The sequence below is a fragment of the Mya arenaria genome, chromosome 3, assembly GCF_026914265.1.
Source record: "Mya arenaria isolate MELC-2E11 chromosome 3, ASM2691426v1".
Taxonomy (NCBI): Eukaryota; Metazoa; Mollusca; class Bivalvia; order Myida; family Myidae; genus Mya; species Mya arenaria.
Window position 1 is genome coordinate 84657164 of NC_069124.1, and position 17695 is coordinate 84674858.

Here is a 17695-nt window from a genome sequence, read left to right on the forward strand (position 1 = left end):
GGACTCACACTTTAATTTTATATTAAACAAAGGATGGACTGGTACTTTTCTCAAATTAGTATTGGGACTCACACTCTCCAGATTCAAGTGAGAACCCTGTTTATTGGGAAATGGTGAATATTTGTATGTAAATTATCATGCGTTATTGTTAGTGTGAAAAACAAATGTTAATGAAATCTTTTACTATTTATAGACAAAGTACTTTGCTGGCTACAAGCAGGCATACAGACGGGAGGACGACATAGCGACTGTGAATGCTGGCATGCTGGTAGAGTTTGAGGACAACTCTAATGTTATCAAGGAGTTGTCCCTTGCGTATGGGGGTATGGCTATTACCACGGTGATGCCCACTAGGACACTGACGGAGGTCGTTGGAAGGTTGGTGCTTGTTATAGCTGTAGATTTAAATAAATGTTCATAAATTGTACAATCTGATGATTTATAAATTGATAATCCAAGTAAAGGAGTTATCTTGGCAGTCAGTTTATGCTCTTTAATGAATACATGTACTGTAATTTTAAGTAGTTTATATATTACATGACCATTAAAATGTTTGATGCTGATTCCAAGACAATCAAGTACTGGATGATGTCCACCTTGCAGCTCTTACCATATCCTTGGTTCTAAACACATACATCTTATTTTATCATGAGCCTTTGTTGTCTGTTAGTGGAGGAATTTTCCATGATTGTAATTGAGAAATTTACGTTTTATCTGTAGCAGCAGTAGTTGCATACCATCCCAGAAACTAACCTCAATGATAGACGCTGGAAGGACCGTTGTCTGATGGCAGGGAAAATGCCTCTGGCGGCTGGGTCTCCATGTGGGAAGATGGAATACAGAGATCTCTCACTCGAATGAGTTTATTATACCGCAATCACAACTCTTTTGCAGACATTGGGATTGCTGGTTGGTTGACAATGTGTATTGTCTGGTAGCGGAGGAAACATCACTGGCGGCCAGGTCTCAATGTGGGACAGTAGATTACAGAGACCTTTCACCGTTAGGAGTTTATACTTTGTATCCAGGTGCTTGGCTGATTGGTGGGTAGATGATGTTGTCTGCTAGCGGAGGAAATGTTCCTTGCTGCTTGGCTTCCAAATAGGATGGTGGAATCCCACTCTCATTTGGTTTATTATTCTACCTTTATACTTCATTTCAAGGTGCTGGGATGATCAGTTGGAAGACAATGTATGTCATCTGTTAGCAAAGCAAATGCCTGGCTGCTATGCCTCTAAGAGGGATTGTGGAGTTCACGAATTCTCTTGCCCACAGGAGTTTATTATGCTACCATTTTACCTTAATTTTAGACACTGGGATGACCGGTTGGTGGATGATGTTTGTCGTCTGCTGACGGAGGAAATGCCCCTAGCGGCCGGGTCTCCAGGAGGGATGGTGGAATACAGGAGATCTCTCACACTCAGCTTTTTCTTCAAGTTCTATCTCACTGTTCAACAGCAGCTACAAACTATGGTAAGAAACAGTTTCAATTGCAGTATAATAAGCATTGCAGTCAAAGAAAAGTACCTACTTTTTTACAACATGCCCAATATATTATAGAAATGTAACTATGGCCTTATATCATCTTTCTAATTTCCCCTATAATGTTTGCTGTTATTTTCATGGACTGATACCATAGATTAACATATATTTATTATTCTACTTTTGCTTACACAATGTCAAAGCTGCTATTTTAAGGGTTGAACCATGGCATTACAATTTTATACTCTACAGCACATCCCGACCTCAAAGGTGCCTTCTTACTTCCAAAGCGCTACAACATTGTTCCACAAGGACCCCTCACGCAGCTCCCAGATCTTCCAGGAAGTGGCCCCCGGGCAGCTGCAGCAGGATCCAGTAGGCCGTCCCCTTGGTCATTTTTCCGCCGCCAAGCAGGTGGCCGGGGAGGCCATCTACATTGATGACATTCCTAAAATGCATAGTAAGCAACAGTAATCTTTCCTGGGGCTGTGGTGTCCATATACTGGTTTAATTCTAAGTTCATAAAGCTTTTAGGACATAAGAGTTGTTAACTTTTTATTTACCTCTGACACTTTATATACAGGGGATATTTTAAAACACAGTAGTGTGGTCAACTTATGAACTAAGAATGCTCAAAATCAGAAGATATAAATACAAACTTGTCATTGTAGACGAGCTTTACATTGGGTTTGTGATGAGCAACAAGGCGTATGCCAACATCATCAGTGTGGACCCATCGGCCGCCCTGGCCATGCCAGGGGTCGTGGATTACATCTGCCACAAGGACGTGCCTGGGCACAACAGTTGGGGAGCCGCCGTGCAAGATGACGAGGAAATTTTCGCCTCAAAACAGGTAAAATTATTACAATATCCTAGTAATATATCCTCATCTTTTTTACAACTCTTTAAAAAATTGTCTTCTGCAATATTGACTGACAAAGAGGAGGGAAAGCAGTGTTGAATATTGATTGACCATACATTTTTCAGGTGCTAACACAAGGGCAGATAATTGGGGCGATACTTGCAGAGACCCAGGCTCAAGCACAGAGGGCAGCTGACAGTGTGAAAGTGGAATATGAAGAACTCGAACCAGTCATCACCATCAAGGTAAAGGAACTTACCTTGCATCATTTGTGAAAGTGATATATTTTATATTTCAACACATGTACCAGTATATGCCATTTAGCTGAGCTTTTTATTGCTTCATTGACCAATATTTGTCTATCGTAAAAGTGAACATCAGTCAGAGACCTCTTCATATTAGGTCCAAAACAAAGCAGTTTATAACCCAAATTGGCAAAACTCATAATTTAAAAATTCTATATTTTTCTTTACATCAATTCTTCATACTTAATTTCTTTAGAGGCTCAGTGCATTTATCTATATATGTCAAATAAAGTAAAGTAAAAACAAGAAAAACATCTGGGTGCACTCTTTGTGTACCTTGTTATGGTTTACTGCATATATTCTGTAGATACACACTTCAAAAACTCTACTATGAACTCTACTATTATAACCCATTTCCAGGAAGCAATCAAAGCTGGTTCGTACCACAGGCCCCCTAACTCAATCTCTTGCGGGGATGTGGAGGCTGGTTTCCAGCAGGCAGACCATGTGCTGGAGGGGGAAAGCCACATGGGCGGCCAGGAACACTTCTACCTTGAGGATCATGCCACCCTGGCTGTGCCCCGGGGAGAGGACGGGGAGATGGAGATGTTCGTGGCCACACAAAACCCGTCTGAAACACAGGTGAGGTTGAGGTTATAGATTTAAACTAGTAGTTAAAAGCCTGTCACTTTTAATTGGCAAAAAAGGAAAGATACTTATGCTTAGTCCTCCTGTGATAAGCCTATACAAATATTTCTCAATGTAAGTACAGCTTTGGTTGCTTTAGTTCTAAAAGTAACAGGATAATTTGAAAGAAGAGAAAAAAAGTTAAAAATATATAGAAAATCATGCACTGTCATCTTTCATGGTGCAGGCAAGCATTTTATATACTTATTTCTAAAAACTTAAAATTAAGAAAAATATGTGATAATTCTCAACATGAATACATTTCCGAATCTCCCAGCATGTAGCAGCTGAGGCCCTGGATATTCCAGCCAATCGTATCGTGGTGCGGGTCAAACGTCTTGGAGGTGGTTTCGGAGGGAAGGAAACTCGCAGCATTGTCTTCTCAACGCCCTGTGCAATTGCTGCCAATAAGTAAGCTTATTTTAATGCTGATGTTTTATCTCCTACTTTTGCTAGTGAAAATAGATGAATATATGTAATTGCTAAGAACATGCACGTAATTAACTTGTTTATTTAATTAGTAAAGATATTGTAATGGTATGTTCCTATCATTCCAGACTGGGCCGGCCAGTCCGTGTGATGCTGGACAGAGATGAGGACATGGTAATGTCAGGTGGGCGACACCCATTCCTCGCCAGATACAAGGTAAACTGTTTGTTTCAGTGTTTTGTAAATTGTCATTTGTCTTCAATAATATGGTCAATCAATGGTAAATATCATGTGTTATACGGATCATATTTATTATACATATTTTTAGCATTATATTTTCTCTTCCGGAAACATGTGTCTTGTTGTAAGCTGCACTTTTAAGATCTTTCTAATCAGATGTATGACTGTCTAATAATATTGCAGATCTAATATTTTTAATGTTATTATTTATTCTTCTTACATATGATACACCTGTATAGGGTTTTAGGTAAAGAGATATATAGGAGGTTGTTGTACTTTACTTTATCACTCTTCTCCAGGATGTGCAATATTTATGCGAAAATCTACCGAAACAAGCTCAGTAGCAGAAAGTTTAAACATAACCCAGTTTAATGGCACTGGGTAAATGCCAAAGACATAGAACATAAAAACAAAAAATCACAAACAAGAAACATGGAAAAACAGCACAAAACTCCACAAACAACACATTATATACAAACTATATATATATAAAAACTAGGTATGTTTATCAAAGATTGTTAGGTACCGCCTTGGAACGGTCAGTAAAATGTAAATTTACTGGGGGTTTGAACCAGTTTAAGTGCACAAACCTCACTCTCATCCCAACAATCCTAAATAAAGAAAAAACGCAAAAGGTAAATCTTATCAAAGTATGCATTAACTTGAGCAAACTTAACAATAAAACAAATAATACACGTATAGGTAAACCCCAAGTATTAGAGATCCCAACTCTATCTGCAGACCCTCCTAGAACTGAATGCTTTAGATATAGAGGATCTGTTATGGTTCATCATGTAAAAGTAAATACTCAATTTTATTCAACGAGTTAAGGAAAAGTGTTAGTTAGCTTGTAGAAAGGCTCGCTAACTAACATATTTCCAGGACAAGTTGAATGAAATTGTGTATTATACGATGCCGAGTGTCAGATTTTTTTTTATCACATTTTTTTCGGGTAAAAATTAACAAAAAAGCCCTACCTGTTTCACCTGTACTGATGTTGAGCCATATACCAAAATCTGACAAAGCAATGCTATTTTCTACACTACATGCATTGCAGAAATTCAAATGTAATACTTGCAATAATTTAAAACAAAATATATATCCAATCATTTGAATTCCAATTATAAGGAAAATGAATACTGTCAGAGATGATATCTAGTAAGAATCACAACATATTGAACTATGTCTACTTTATTCAAATATATCTATAACATAACAGCAAAACTAGATATAAAAGTATGACTTGCTGGAATATTTCCATTTAAGCAAGGATTGTTTTCAATTAAATGCAAACCTAGGGAGCGATTTTGTTTTATCACAAATCTATAATGCAGAAAATTAGTTGATGGTTATTTCAAATTGGAAACAAGGTATAGCATACGATATTTCTTCATTTTATTCAAAGGCCGTTTATATGATTATATAAACATAATATTAATAAACATATATCTGGCAATTGAAAGCTAAAAATACTTTAATTAAACACATTTCTAACATTTTTTGTCAAATAGTCATATCAAAGTTCTCAACAGCCTAATACAATAGGCCCTTTTCACGCTTAGCATCCTTTTTACTTTTCTTTAGCACCCTTCCCTTTTTACAACCTGTTTTAAACCCTACATGCATATGCCAGAGCCTTCTGTTTATACTTAGGTTGGTTTTATGGACTCGGGGAAGATTGTGGCCCTGGAGGTTAACCTGTACAGCAACGCTGGAATGTCTTTAGATCTATCCTCTGCAGTAAGTATATGTTACAGCATTTACATTTATACTGGTACCAGTTTAATTTAGTTTGATTGTGACAAAAGCTAATAGCTTATAGAATCACACTCAGATCTGTTACCTGGGGGTAATAGCAGTACTGGGGTCCTTTTTGGAGGCCATGAGAAAGTTCCTATGGCGCTGATCAAACCCACAACCACTTGGGTGAGGTCAGACACCTTTATTAATTTTGATTCTTTTTATCATAGATCATTTACCCCAACAACCCTGTATTATATTACGTTATCAATTTATGACATTGCTCACACTCATTTCGAAATGATTTTCCCAGTTAATGTTGATTAGTTTACTAAGGGCTTGGTTACGCCTAAGCCAAGGTAAGGAACCAGTTAGATGTATCAATTATAAGTGTTTATTGATAATGTTGATTAGTTTACTAAGGGCTTGGTTTAGCCTAAGCCAAGGTAAGGAACCAGTTAGATGTATCAATTATAAGTGTTTATTGATAATGTTGATTAGTTTACTAAGGGCTTGGTTCACCTTAAACAGGTATTAAAGGTGAGAATTCAAACCACAAACGCTTCTGTTTATGGTGAGCTTGGGAGGTTTCCCTTAGATATTGCACGTAAAGAGCGAATTCTGAAATATTGGTACAAAATTTTAACTAAGCATCACGGTTCTTTGGTACACGAAGTGTATTGGGATCAAGTGAATAATAATATTCGTGGGTCATGGGCATTAGAGGTAAAGCAATTGCTTAATAGTTTGGGTTTTAGCTATTTATGGAACAATACTGACATTTCCATTCTTCAATTTAACAGTGTCGTACAAAGATTACATGATCAGTATTACCAACACTGGTTTTCCCTATTAGACACGTCATCCAAATTAAAAACTTATTGTAGTATAAAGCGTAGGTTTGGTTATGAGAATTATCTTAATTGTATTAAAAACGACAAGCATTGTATTTCGCTAACCAGATTAAGATGCTCAGCTCACAAACTTGCAATCAAAGAAGGCCGTTTTAGAAATATAGAACAATCTGAACGTAAATGTATATTTTGTCAAATGAATGTTGTTGAAGATGAGTTTCACTTTGTGCTTGTATGTCCTTTTTACAGAGACATACGGATTGAATGCTTACCTAGATATTTTTGTCATTGGCCCACAATGCAAAAATTTAAATTATTAATGTCAGCTGAGCAGAATACTACACAAATTAAACTTGCTAAATATGTATATCTTTCAACTTTAAGACGAGAAAGTATCATAAACCAATAAATGTTTATTTTATTTTATTTCTTTTTTTTCTTGTATTGCTATTATTGCTTGCTTTGAAACAATGTTTTTTGTTGTTTTTTAGTTGTTGTTGTTTTTATTCTTTTTTCTTCTTAAGTCTGATCAGTGAACTAAAACAAATAATAATTATGCTCTGAACAGTGGCCTTACAACGATCACTTTTCATCACTAACATACCCGTTACTGTCAAAACATGCCTGACCGCATTAGCGAGGGTGGTCAATTTATAGATATTGTTCTGTTAAGGATTAAGGTACGCCAATGTTCAAGCAATTTCACGTTAATGATTTCTTTTTTACGTGAATTATCAATATCCTAAAAGTGTTATTAATCTGTGTATTATAATATCATGCTCTTCTCATATATGTAAATAAATGTTACCGCCAGAAGTAAAGGCGATGAACTTGAATGTTTGTGCTAATAAACTATTGAATTGAATTGAATTGGTAAGGAAACAGTTAGATGTATCAATTATAAGCGTTTATTGATAGTGTTGATTAGTTTACTAAGGGCTTGGTTTAGCCTAAGCCAAGGTAAGGAAACAGTTAGATGTATCAATTATAAGTGTTTATTGATAATGTTGATTAGTTTACTCAGAGTCTCTTAAAAGGCACCACTATATTAACCAAAGGATTATTGTTTGAACATGATATACATGTACTTATGATTTAAAATGGATGGAAATTATGATGTGGAATAATTTTTGACTGTTTTTACCTAATTGTAACACTTGTAACAATATCATACACATTTTTGATTCGGAGGTGGCACACTGAAAGGATTTAGAGAACATCTAGTTTTGTTTTGGAATTAAATCTCAGCTCAGAAGCAGAAAGGTTTGTTAATCCTTGGGATTGGAGGCTTGAAATAATTCATATTGTTACCCACAAGTGCAGATTGATAATACATGTCTTCTACAGGTAATGGACCGTGCCCTGTTCCACAGCGACAATGCGTACAAGATCCCAAATATGAAGGTGACAGGTTATGTGTGTAAGACAAACACCCCCTCCAACACGGCCTTCCGGGGGTTTGGCGGACCCCAGGGCATGATGATGGTTGAACAATGGATCTCTGACTTGGCAGGGACTCTTGGGATGTCACCCACTAAGGTATATCCTGCGGAGCTGGTTATGATAAGGCAGTGTCAAATTGATTCTATGTTTAACTTTACTGACTATCGGTGTCTGCATTTTCATTAAGTTTGCTTTTAGGCAATTCGGCATTTACTGGTATCTCAAATACTATGTGTTCAATTGACTTGATAAATCACACAGTTGTTCAAGGCCACCAGACAATTAAGTAAGACAATTCAAAATACATATTACGGCTCTTGATAGACTTTTGGAGGTTTGGTTTTGGGAAGTTTTATGGCACGTTGGGATTTTTACCCATATCTCCAAACAAAATTTATGTTTGTTTAATTGACTTCATAATTGAATCAGTTCTTCCAGGCTATAAGACAATTAAGTTAGATCCTAAATACAAATTATGGCCTCTGATTGATTTAGAAAGCCAGGTTTAAGTTTATTGGGCCTTTGATCATTTCTCAAACAAGAATATGCAACAGACATAATTCTTGACCTTTTTGTTCAAGGCTAAAAGACAGTTATGTTAGTTAACTTCATGGAATCCTCAATACAAGTCATTGGCCTGTTTTTGACATGCACTGTTATATCGTTAATGCCTGCTATTCAGTTACATATCTCATAGAGACACCGGCATACAGTGGAGTGCGCTGTCCTACGACTGTCATGTCTCTATGGCACTCCCCTTTTTCCCTGCTTGTTAAGTAAGTTTTAAATTTGAGAACTGATGCTAAATATAGAATCAATTTGGTAAGGTCTTATTTCAATATGCAATAATGCTTGTGTAAGTTCTAGTCTTCAACATTGAACTACTCTATGCTTCAGGCTGTATTTGAATAAGAAGTCCCATTTTAGTGCTTTATTCATATGATGGAAATTATTGCTGAATGCATTTTTGAAAGTCTGAAATTAAAGGTTTTCAAAAATCACATAAACAAATACTGTGCTTAAACACATCAGAAAAGTGTATGAAACATTAAAAAGCAATTTATTTTCCCTAGATCCGAGAGCTAAACCTGTACCAGGAAGGGGACAGGACCCACTTTGGCCAGGAGCTTAGTCCCTGCTTTATACAGAAGTGCTTTGATGAGTGTGTCAAACAGAGTGACTTCCTCAGAAGGAAAACAGAGGTTGATATCTTCAATAGGTAAACACTTTTATTCCCTGGTATGAGCCTCATGTATTTAGTTGGTGTTGTTTAATGCAATTTGAAATATTGGAAGAGGATATTAAGGCAAGAATGAATATAAAGTATGTTAAAACTCACTGGATGTTGTTATTTGCAGTTTGCAACTTGTATGTCATTTTGTTAGATAAACAGAGTTTTTTATATGCCTGTTCATAGAATGGGACTTACAGTTTCACCTTCAGCATATGGGCCTGTGGTTTTTGAGTGCATCCAGTATGTTGTCCTTAATAACTTATGAAGTCTTTATCCAATCATCACCAAATTTGGTCATAATGTGTATGGGCATGATATCTCTGACAAGTTTGATAACCAGCCATATTGCTGTAGCTTGGATTGGATTGTATTAGTTGTTGTTTCAGTGAGAATCGCTGGAAGAAGCGAGGCATTACTGTTATACCTACAAAGTTTGGGATCGCCTATACAGCTCTACATCTTAACCAGGTAAATCAATCAACTGTAATGGCTTTTTAAGAACCTTAAGAAGAGTTTTTTGTGGATACTGACATAAGGCCATTTATAACTATTTTGTAAAGCTTCATAAAATGGAGGTATTTGTTGGTTGTCATATTTAATACATCTTGGCATTCCTGTACAGAAAATTAGTGTTACTAAATTTATAAACAATTGTCCCTCTTTAGGCTGGGTCGTTGGTACACATCTACCAGGACGGGTCTGTGTTGCTCACCCACGGGGGTGTGGAGATGGGCCAGGGGCTACACACCAAGATGATACAGGTACATCTCATTTATGACTCATCTATTGTTGTGCACATAACCTTAATGGTGTGATCTGTGAACAAACCCTTATTGGTGTGATCTGTGCACAAAGCCTTTATGGTGTGATCTGTGCACAAAGCCTTAATGGTGTGATCTGTGCACATAGCCTTAATGGTGTGATCTGTGAACAAACCCTTAATGGTGTGATCTGTGAACAAACCCTTAATGGTGTGATTTGTGCACATAACCTTAATGGTGTGATCTGTGAACAAACCCTTAATGGTGTGATCTGTGAACAAACCCTTAATGATGTGATCTGTGCACATAGCCTTAATGGTGTGATCTGTACACAAAGCCTTAATGGTGTGATCTGTGCACATAGCCTTAATGGTGTGATCTGTGCACATAGCCTTAATGGTGTGATCTGTGCACAAACCCTTAATGGTGTGATCTGTGCACATAACCTTAATGGTGTGATCTGTGCACAAAGCCTTAATGGTGTGATCTGTGCACATAGCCTTAATGGTGTGATCTGTGCACATAGCCTTAATGGTGTGATCTGTGCACATAGCCTTAATGGTGTGATCTGTGCACAATCCCTTAATGGTGTGATCTGTGCACAATCCCTTAATGGTGTGATCTGTGCACAAACCCTTAATGGTGTGATCTTTGCACATAGCCTTAATGGTGTGATCTGTGCACAAACCCTTAATGGTGTGATCTGTGCACAAAGCCTTAATGGTGTGATCTGTGCACATAACCTTAATGGTGTGATCTGTGCACATAGCCTTAAATGGTGTGATCTGTGCACATAGCCTTAATGGTGTGATCTGTGCACATAGCCTTAATGGTGTGATCTGTGCACAAACCCTTAATGGTGTGATCTGTGCACATAGCCTTAATGGTGTGATCTGTGCACAAAGTCTTAATGGTGTGATCTGTGCACATAGCCTTAATGGTGTGATCTGTGCACAAACCCTTAATGGTGTGATCTGTGCACATAGCCTTAATGGTGTGATCTGTGCACAAACCCTTAATGGTGTGATCTGTGCACATAGCCTTAATGGTGTGATCTGTGCACAAACCCTTAATGGTGTGATCTGTGCACACACCCTTAAAGGTGTGATCTGTGCACATAGCCTTAATGGTGTGATCTGTGCACACAGCCTTAATGGTGTGATCTGTGCACATAGCCTTAATGGTGTGATCTGTGCACATAGCCTTAATGGTGTGATCTGTGAACAAACCCTTAATGGTGTGATCTGTGCACATAGCCTTAATGGTGTGATCTGTGCACATAGCCTTAATGGTGTGATCTGTGCACAAACCCTTAATGGTGTGATCTGTGCATAAACCCTTAATGGTGTGATCTGTGCACAAAGCCTTAATGGTGTGATCTGTGCATAAACCCTTAATGGTGTGATCTGTGCACAAACCCTTAATGGTCTGATCTTTGTTGTTGTCAAAAATATTTGGGTTTGCTGTAATGTTGAGACCATTTTTCATTGGTGCATGTGTCATTATTGGCAAAAGATACATGTATAAGAAGGAAGTCTTATTACTCTGGTTTGAAACTTTGGTTGAGTTATGCTCCCTTTTAAACTAATAAAGAGATGAGTGTTGGCACCCTAATGCTACGCCCTCTAACTCTCTGAATTTATACGAGACTCATTGCTGTCAATTTTATTTTCAACTTTGTCTTATGTTTTGGTTATTCTCAGGGTAAGTTATTATCAAACTAGATTTATTGGGTGAAAATCACCTCCATATGTCATGTCAGGTTGCAAGTCGTGCACTGGGCATCCCCGCCTCTAAGATCCACATCAGTGAAACGGGAACAAATACAGTACCCAACACCTCTGCCACCGCAGCCAGCGCCAGCTCCGATCTCAACGGCATGGCTGTTATGGTATGTTATGAATGTCTATGAGATCATCCATTTCACATCTTTATTGACATTTAAAATTGCAAAACATGTAATATTTATGATGTCAATGGTTTGTACAAAATTCAGCTCTTTGAAAAAGAAATGAACCTCTATGTTGAAGTATGCATTATGCAGATGCTTGGGATAAGGGGAATACATTTTTCACTGACTTACAGTTTGTTACACTAAAACAATGTTGCAAATCAATAGAGTAAATTTATATTTCAGAATGCCTGTAAGACGTTATTGGAGCGACTTGAGCCAGTGATGCGTGACAATCCCAAGGGCACATGGGAAGAATGGGTGAAGGCCGCTTACTTCCGCAGAATTGGCCTATCTACCACTGGCTTCTATAAGTATATTAAATCATTATTTTTTGCCCTGAATGCTGCTTTTATTCAAAAAGCAGAAATATTTGTTATGTCGTCAATGTTGGTATGAATAGAAAAAATAACAGTTTAAAAGGAATTTATTTGTAGCAATACGAAAGTTTTAATTTCGTGAAAGAAGTTAGTTATGTATTTTATTTCATGAATACTAATAAGTTATAAATTCAAACCAATGTAACATAATAATAAAATGTAACTGTTTAACAGCTTGCGTACGTTTGATATTTTTGATAACTTCATTTTCAGAACCCCAGGGATAGGATTTGACTTTGAGAGTGGAAAGGGAAAACCATTCAATTATTTCTCGTACGGTGCAGCCTGCTCCGAGGTGGAGATCGATTGTCTCACTGGTGATCATGTGGTGAGTGGAGTGATTTAAACTTAAAATTTGGTGCTGTTGTTGTTGACAGCATCATTGTGAAAAAACTTTCACCTTGGCTATAACTTAAAAAATATTCAAGGTTTTGAAATGGAAGCTGGTACACATGTTGCCAGAGACAATAGAGGTGTATATCAAGATTCAAGGTCCATAACTCTGGCTGTAATAATTTCTTTAAATATATACATATTGCACACCTTTGTACCTTTTAAACCCATAAAAAAAACTTGGATCAGTTCTTAGTACATTTATTTGACTGTAAAATTAATCAGATAATAAACTGAATAGAACCAGTCAGGCCTGTTTAAGCAAGGATGGATAGTACATGGATACATGCTCTCTTAATTGTTGTGTTTCTTCACAGTGTTTTCAAGACAATGCATTTAAAAGAATCTTTTTTATAAATAAGAATACAAATTGTGTAGCAACAGAATCACCAAAAAAGAATCATCAAGGTTTCCTGCTTGTTAATGTCTCTTAATATTTAGGATTTTGAAACTATTTACTGACTTTCAAGTAACAATCATTGGTTTGCAGGTGCTGCGAACAGACATTGTGTTTGATGTGGGACTAAGTCTGAATCCTGCTATAGACATTGGCCAGATAGAAGGGGCATTTACACAGGTTTGTTTACGATTCATGATTTTCAATGGTGTGTTGTGTTTTATGTGTTACCATGGTTGTGTTGAGTGGGTGGTTATTTTATTCAGTCGGTGGAATTAAATCTAGAATTATTGTTAAAAGATACTGCTGATGTGTACATTATGTTGTCTAGAACTGAATATATACTAACTGAAAAAAGAAACTGTGCATGATAACAAATCTGTCATAAAGGTTTGAACACGACTTTGTACTGTTTATCCAATTTTATTTTAAATATTAATGTGCATGTGTATGTTTAGTACATACCAATGTACATTTAGCAAATATCAATGTACATTAAATACATACCAATTTAAAGTTTTTGTTATTTCTAATGAAAAAATATTTTTGACCAGCACAGTTATTTTCTTCCCCTAGTATTCACCAGATTTAAGCAATGTCTGAGTATTCATCTCATTTGTGTCATTTATTATTGTTGTATGACAGTGTGCCTTGTAGTTTGTTAAAAATGTCTTTTTATGCTTTACTTTTCACTATTCCGTTTCCAGGGTTATGGGTTGATGATGATGGAACAGGTTAAGATGTCTCCAAAGGGCTTCATGTTTACACGCGGGCCTGGAAACTACAAGATCCCGGGCTTTGGGGACATTCCTGTAGAGTTCAATGTCACCTTGCTGAAGGGTAGCGTCAACGAGAAGGCTGTTTACTCTTCTAAGGTTGGTGATAGTTAAATAACTGTATAGTTGTGATCATATTCAACATAACTATCCATCTTCTTGTTCAACTTTATAAAGTACAATCCTATTTATTGCAACCTTCATTTTTATAAACATATTTCCTTTATCAAAATTCCTCAGTCCATATTTTAACTGTTGCTTTGAATCATTATCATGGGGGAGTGGGTCGGTGGGGGGGCTTGGGGGGGTTTGCATTAAAACTAGCAAAGGCAAAATCCATAAAAATGAAGCTACTAGTAATTGATTAAAACAGATTATCATTTGAGATAAATAAAATTCATCAGTGTTTTCTTAAACTGTCTATTTGATTAAACATTATTCCAGGCAATAGGAGAGCCTCCTCTGTTCCTGTCTTCCTCGGTGTTTTTTGCTGCGAAGGAGGCGATCTCGGCTGCACGTGCAGACGCTGGTCTCCATGGTAACTTCCGTCTTGACAGCCCAGCCACCCCAGAGAGGATACGCATGGCTTGTGAAGACCAGTTCACACAGAGGGTAAATGCAGGAGCCAATTCTTTCTAGCATTTTCATTGGCTGGACTATTTATTACTTAGTTTTTACTTAATTATATAGCTGCAAATAATGGGTCTAAATTCAGTAAAGATATGGTTGACTTTCTTTAAAAGAAGCTTCATTTATGCATCTATCTTGGGACACTAAAAACTGTTGAAGGAAACTGTGAGCATATCAACATTGTTTGATTTGCAATCTGCTTTAAATATATATATATATGGTACAGGTTTAAAGTTCCAGTAAGAACGTAGCTAAAATTTTTGTCCCAGGTTATGTTTTATATAATTATAAATTATTATGTTTTCATGTGAATACTTTTCAGTTCCCAAAACCGGAGGAAGGCACCTACACCCCGTGGTTCGTTGACCTATAAACAAGCCTCAAAAATTGCCAGGCAATTTGGACAGACTTGGTCTACTTTAGAATTGTTTTCTGGGTAAACTGAAGAAATGAAATCTACAGAAAAAAAAACGAAGACAATATAATACATGTACGATACATGCGCTATGTTTAAAACTTATGTTTAAAAAAGATAGTACTGCGTTATATTAGTTACAGCATAAAACTTGCATGTTTCATAAATGTCGATGTCATTTCTCGTTTGTTATCCCAATTACATGCTTGTATGAAACATCCTCATTACATGCTTGTATGAAACATCCTCATTACATGCTTGTATGAAACATTGATATATATTTTATTGTATTTAAATTCTACAATATATTCTTATACGAAGGAGTATTAAGTTTATACATTTGATATAGCAAAAGGCAAACTGGTCAATTCAGGGTTGAACAAGTGGGGTTTCATGTGTGACTATGGATATCACATGGTTAGGGAATTAAAAGGACCCTTACAAGTAACCATTCCTTAACCATTAATTGCCTTCAGTCTTGGCCCCGATATCCTCCTTTGTGGATTGCGTTTATAACTAAATCTATGCAGGTCAATCTCAAATGACTTTACTTCGTAATTATTATTTACAACTTTTTATAATTTATGTATTTAGATTGTTCGGTGACTATTTCAGAATTATTATTAACTGTATACCACCTTTTATATAGGTATTACTTTATGAGTGTATGTCTGACACTTCTATTAATGTTCTTATAACGCCAAATATATAGTTAGTTTTATAATAGACATTTGGTTTATGCGATTGCCAATGAACAGGTGTTTATACCTTATACGGGTACATTTCTAGATTGTGATACCAGGATGTGTTAGCTTGCCTAGTGCACTGTAGTCATTATTATTCATTTATTTTTTTCAAAAGTAGTGTCAGTCCAATGTTTAATGAAATAAGGTTGTAAATTGTTTTTTAGATTGATTTATTTGTAGACCTTTTATATTATGTGTTTATGGCTAATTTGTTTTATAGAAAAGTTCTTCTATGAAAGAGTTAAAAATAATACCAAAAAGTTTAAGAACTAGCCGAATATCTCTTTGTACTGTTTAGAGATATTTGTATGTGTATAACCAGTTCTTTTTTCATGAACGATTATGTATCATTATGTATGACTGGTAGTCTAGATGTACTTGCACTGTATTATACATTGTGTATTTAACGAAAAGGTTGTTTGCTCAAAGTTGATTGTTGTACATGTTTCATGTCATAGGGGGAGGGGGAGGGGAGGGAGGGAGGGAGGGGGATGGGGGGAGTGAGAGAGGGAGGGGGGAGGGGGTGTGCTTTGCTAAAAATCCCTTTTCTTTCCTGTTCATACATATATGTATATGTGGATAAATAAAGTAAGAATATGTGGTATGGTAGTACATGGTTGCAGCCCAACCATACATGTGCACATATAATTGTTACATGAAGTAGAGCCAATATAATGACAATCAAAATTCAGTCTTGACTGCCAGTATTAAAGGCTTACACATTCAAGCTTTGGGCTTTACCTCTTTTTATTGAACCAGCTGGTCTGTTTGAATGTGATTGCTTCATATTTATGTGGGAAGTTGCTTAATATCAATCATGGATATGTGTTTGCAGTTGTTATGAAAGGCATATATTAATATTTGTGTATATGTCTTAAATATAGATTAGTATTTAAGGTCATTATCAATTTCAGTATGTAGAACTTAAACTATCACTATTCTTATTTTGTTTGTCCATTGTTTTATGTGCGTGTGTTGCAGCTATTTTCACAGTATTTTCAGTCAAAACAGGGGAGGTTACTTTTGGATCCAAAACAAATGTGTTGAAACCCCGAACAATTATCTTCTAATAATCTTAGTAAATACAAGACAAGGGAGATAACCATAAACTCCTGCATCGGAATGTCAACACACTTGTCAACCACTTTTTGCCTCAAATTTACTTAGGATGCAGAGTTAAGCACATCTAAGAACCCTTGTAAATAAAGAAGGCGGTTTTATCTTTAATTGACTTTTTTTAAGTCTAAAGTACATGCTGAAATGAGAAAAACATTTTTGGGGGATTAAAGCCTACTTTTTGCACAAAATACATACAAGGTTAAATCAGTTAAATTTAAATGATGAGATATTGTGTTGAACACAGGGAATGTTTTGGTTTAATTTTGTTAGATAATATACTATAATTCACTCAATTAAAAGAACATATAAACTTCAATTCAATTACAGCTGTAAGTGTTATGTAAGCAACAATATCTTGTAACAATGGCTCTGTTCTACATAATGATTTCTCAATGATATTAACCTACATTCAGTAGATACATCAGAGTTGTGTTCCTTGTATATTTGAACATACGATGTTTGTTAAACAGACTCTTGTAAGCCGGAAATGTTCTAGTACATTCTTATGTAACCGGGTGTTATTATATATAACAGTATATTTATGTAGGTCTTAGGTATTATTTTGATATTCCAGTGAGTGAATTGTAAATAAAAATACAAAGAAACGGGTCTTGTGTTTTTATAAAATATCTTAAATTATTTCTTCACTTGAAGGTTATTCTCCATATATTTCTTCACTTGAAGGTTATTCTCCATATATTTCTTTACTTGAAGGTTATTCTCCATATATTTCTTCACTTGAAGGTTATTCTCCATATATTTCTTCACTTGAAGGTTATTCTCCATATATTTCTTCACTTGAAGGTTATTCTCCATATATTTCTTCACTTGAAGGTTATTCTCCATATATTTTTTCACTTGAAGGTTATTCTCCATATATTTCTTCACTTGAAGGTTATTCTCCATATATA

At 36.0% G+C, this 17695-nt stretch overlaps 1 protein-coding gene across 2 annotated transcripts in view; it reads left to right on the forward strand.

Moving 5' to 3' along the window:
• LOC128228901 (xanthine dehydrogenase/oxidase-like) overlaps positions 1 to 16108 on the forward strand; it is a 35186-nt gene extending 19078 nt beyond the window's left edge. For both annotated transcript variants that reach the window (XM_052940446.1, XM_052940447.1), the window contains 20 exons: positions 194 to 378; positions 1311 to 1473; positions 1735 to 1942; positions 2154 to 2335; positions 2470 to 2589; positions 3010 to 3231; positions 3554 to 3687; positions 3834 to 3921; positions 5599 to 5685; positions 7887 to 8078; positions 9056 to 9201; positions 9603 to 9684; positions 9882 to 9977; positions 11740 to 11868; positions 12115 to 12242; positions 12522 to 12636; positions 13192 to 13278; positions 13806 to 13973; positions 14319 to 14486; positions 14827 to 16108. In XM_052940446.1, the coding sequence (XP_052796406.1) occupies positions 194 to 378; positions 1311 to 1473; positions 1735 to 1942; positions 2154 to 2335; positions 2470 to 2589; positions 3010 to 3231; positions 3554 to 3687; positions 3834 to 3921; positions 5599 to 5685; positions 7887 to 8078; positions 9056 to 9201; positions 9603 to 9684; positions 9882 to 9977; positions 11740 to 11868; positions 12115 to 12242; positions 12522 to 12636; positions 13192 to 13278; positions 13806 to 13973; positions 14319 to 14486; positions 14827 to 14877 (2751 nt within the window). In that variant the 3' untranslated portion in view covers positions 14878 to 16108. The remainder of the gene's footprint in view (positions 1 to 193; positions 379 to 1310; positions 1474 to 1734; positions 1943 to 2153; positions 2336 to 2469; positions 2590 to 3009; positions 3232 to 3553; positions 3688 to 3833; positions 3922 to 5598; positions 5686 to 7886; positions 8079 to 9055; positions 9202 to 9602; positions 9685 to 9881; positions 9978 to 11739; positions 11869 to 12114; positions 12243 to 12521; positions 12637 to 13191; positions 13279 to 13805; positions 13974 to 14318; positions 14487 to 14826) is intronic.
• The last annotated feature ends 1587 nt before the right edge of the window (positions 16109 to 17695 follow it).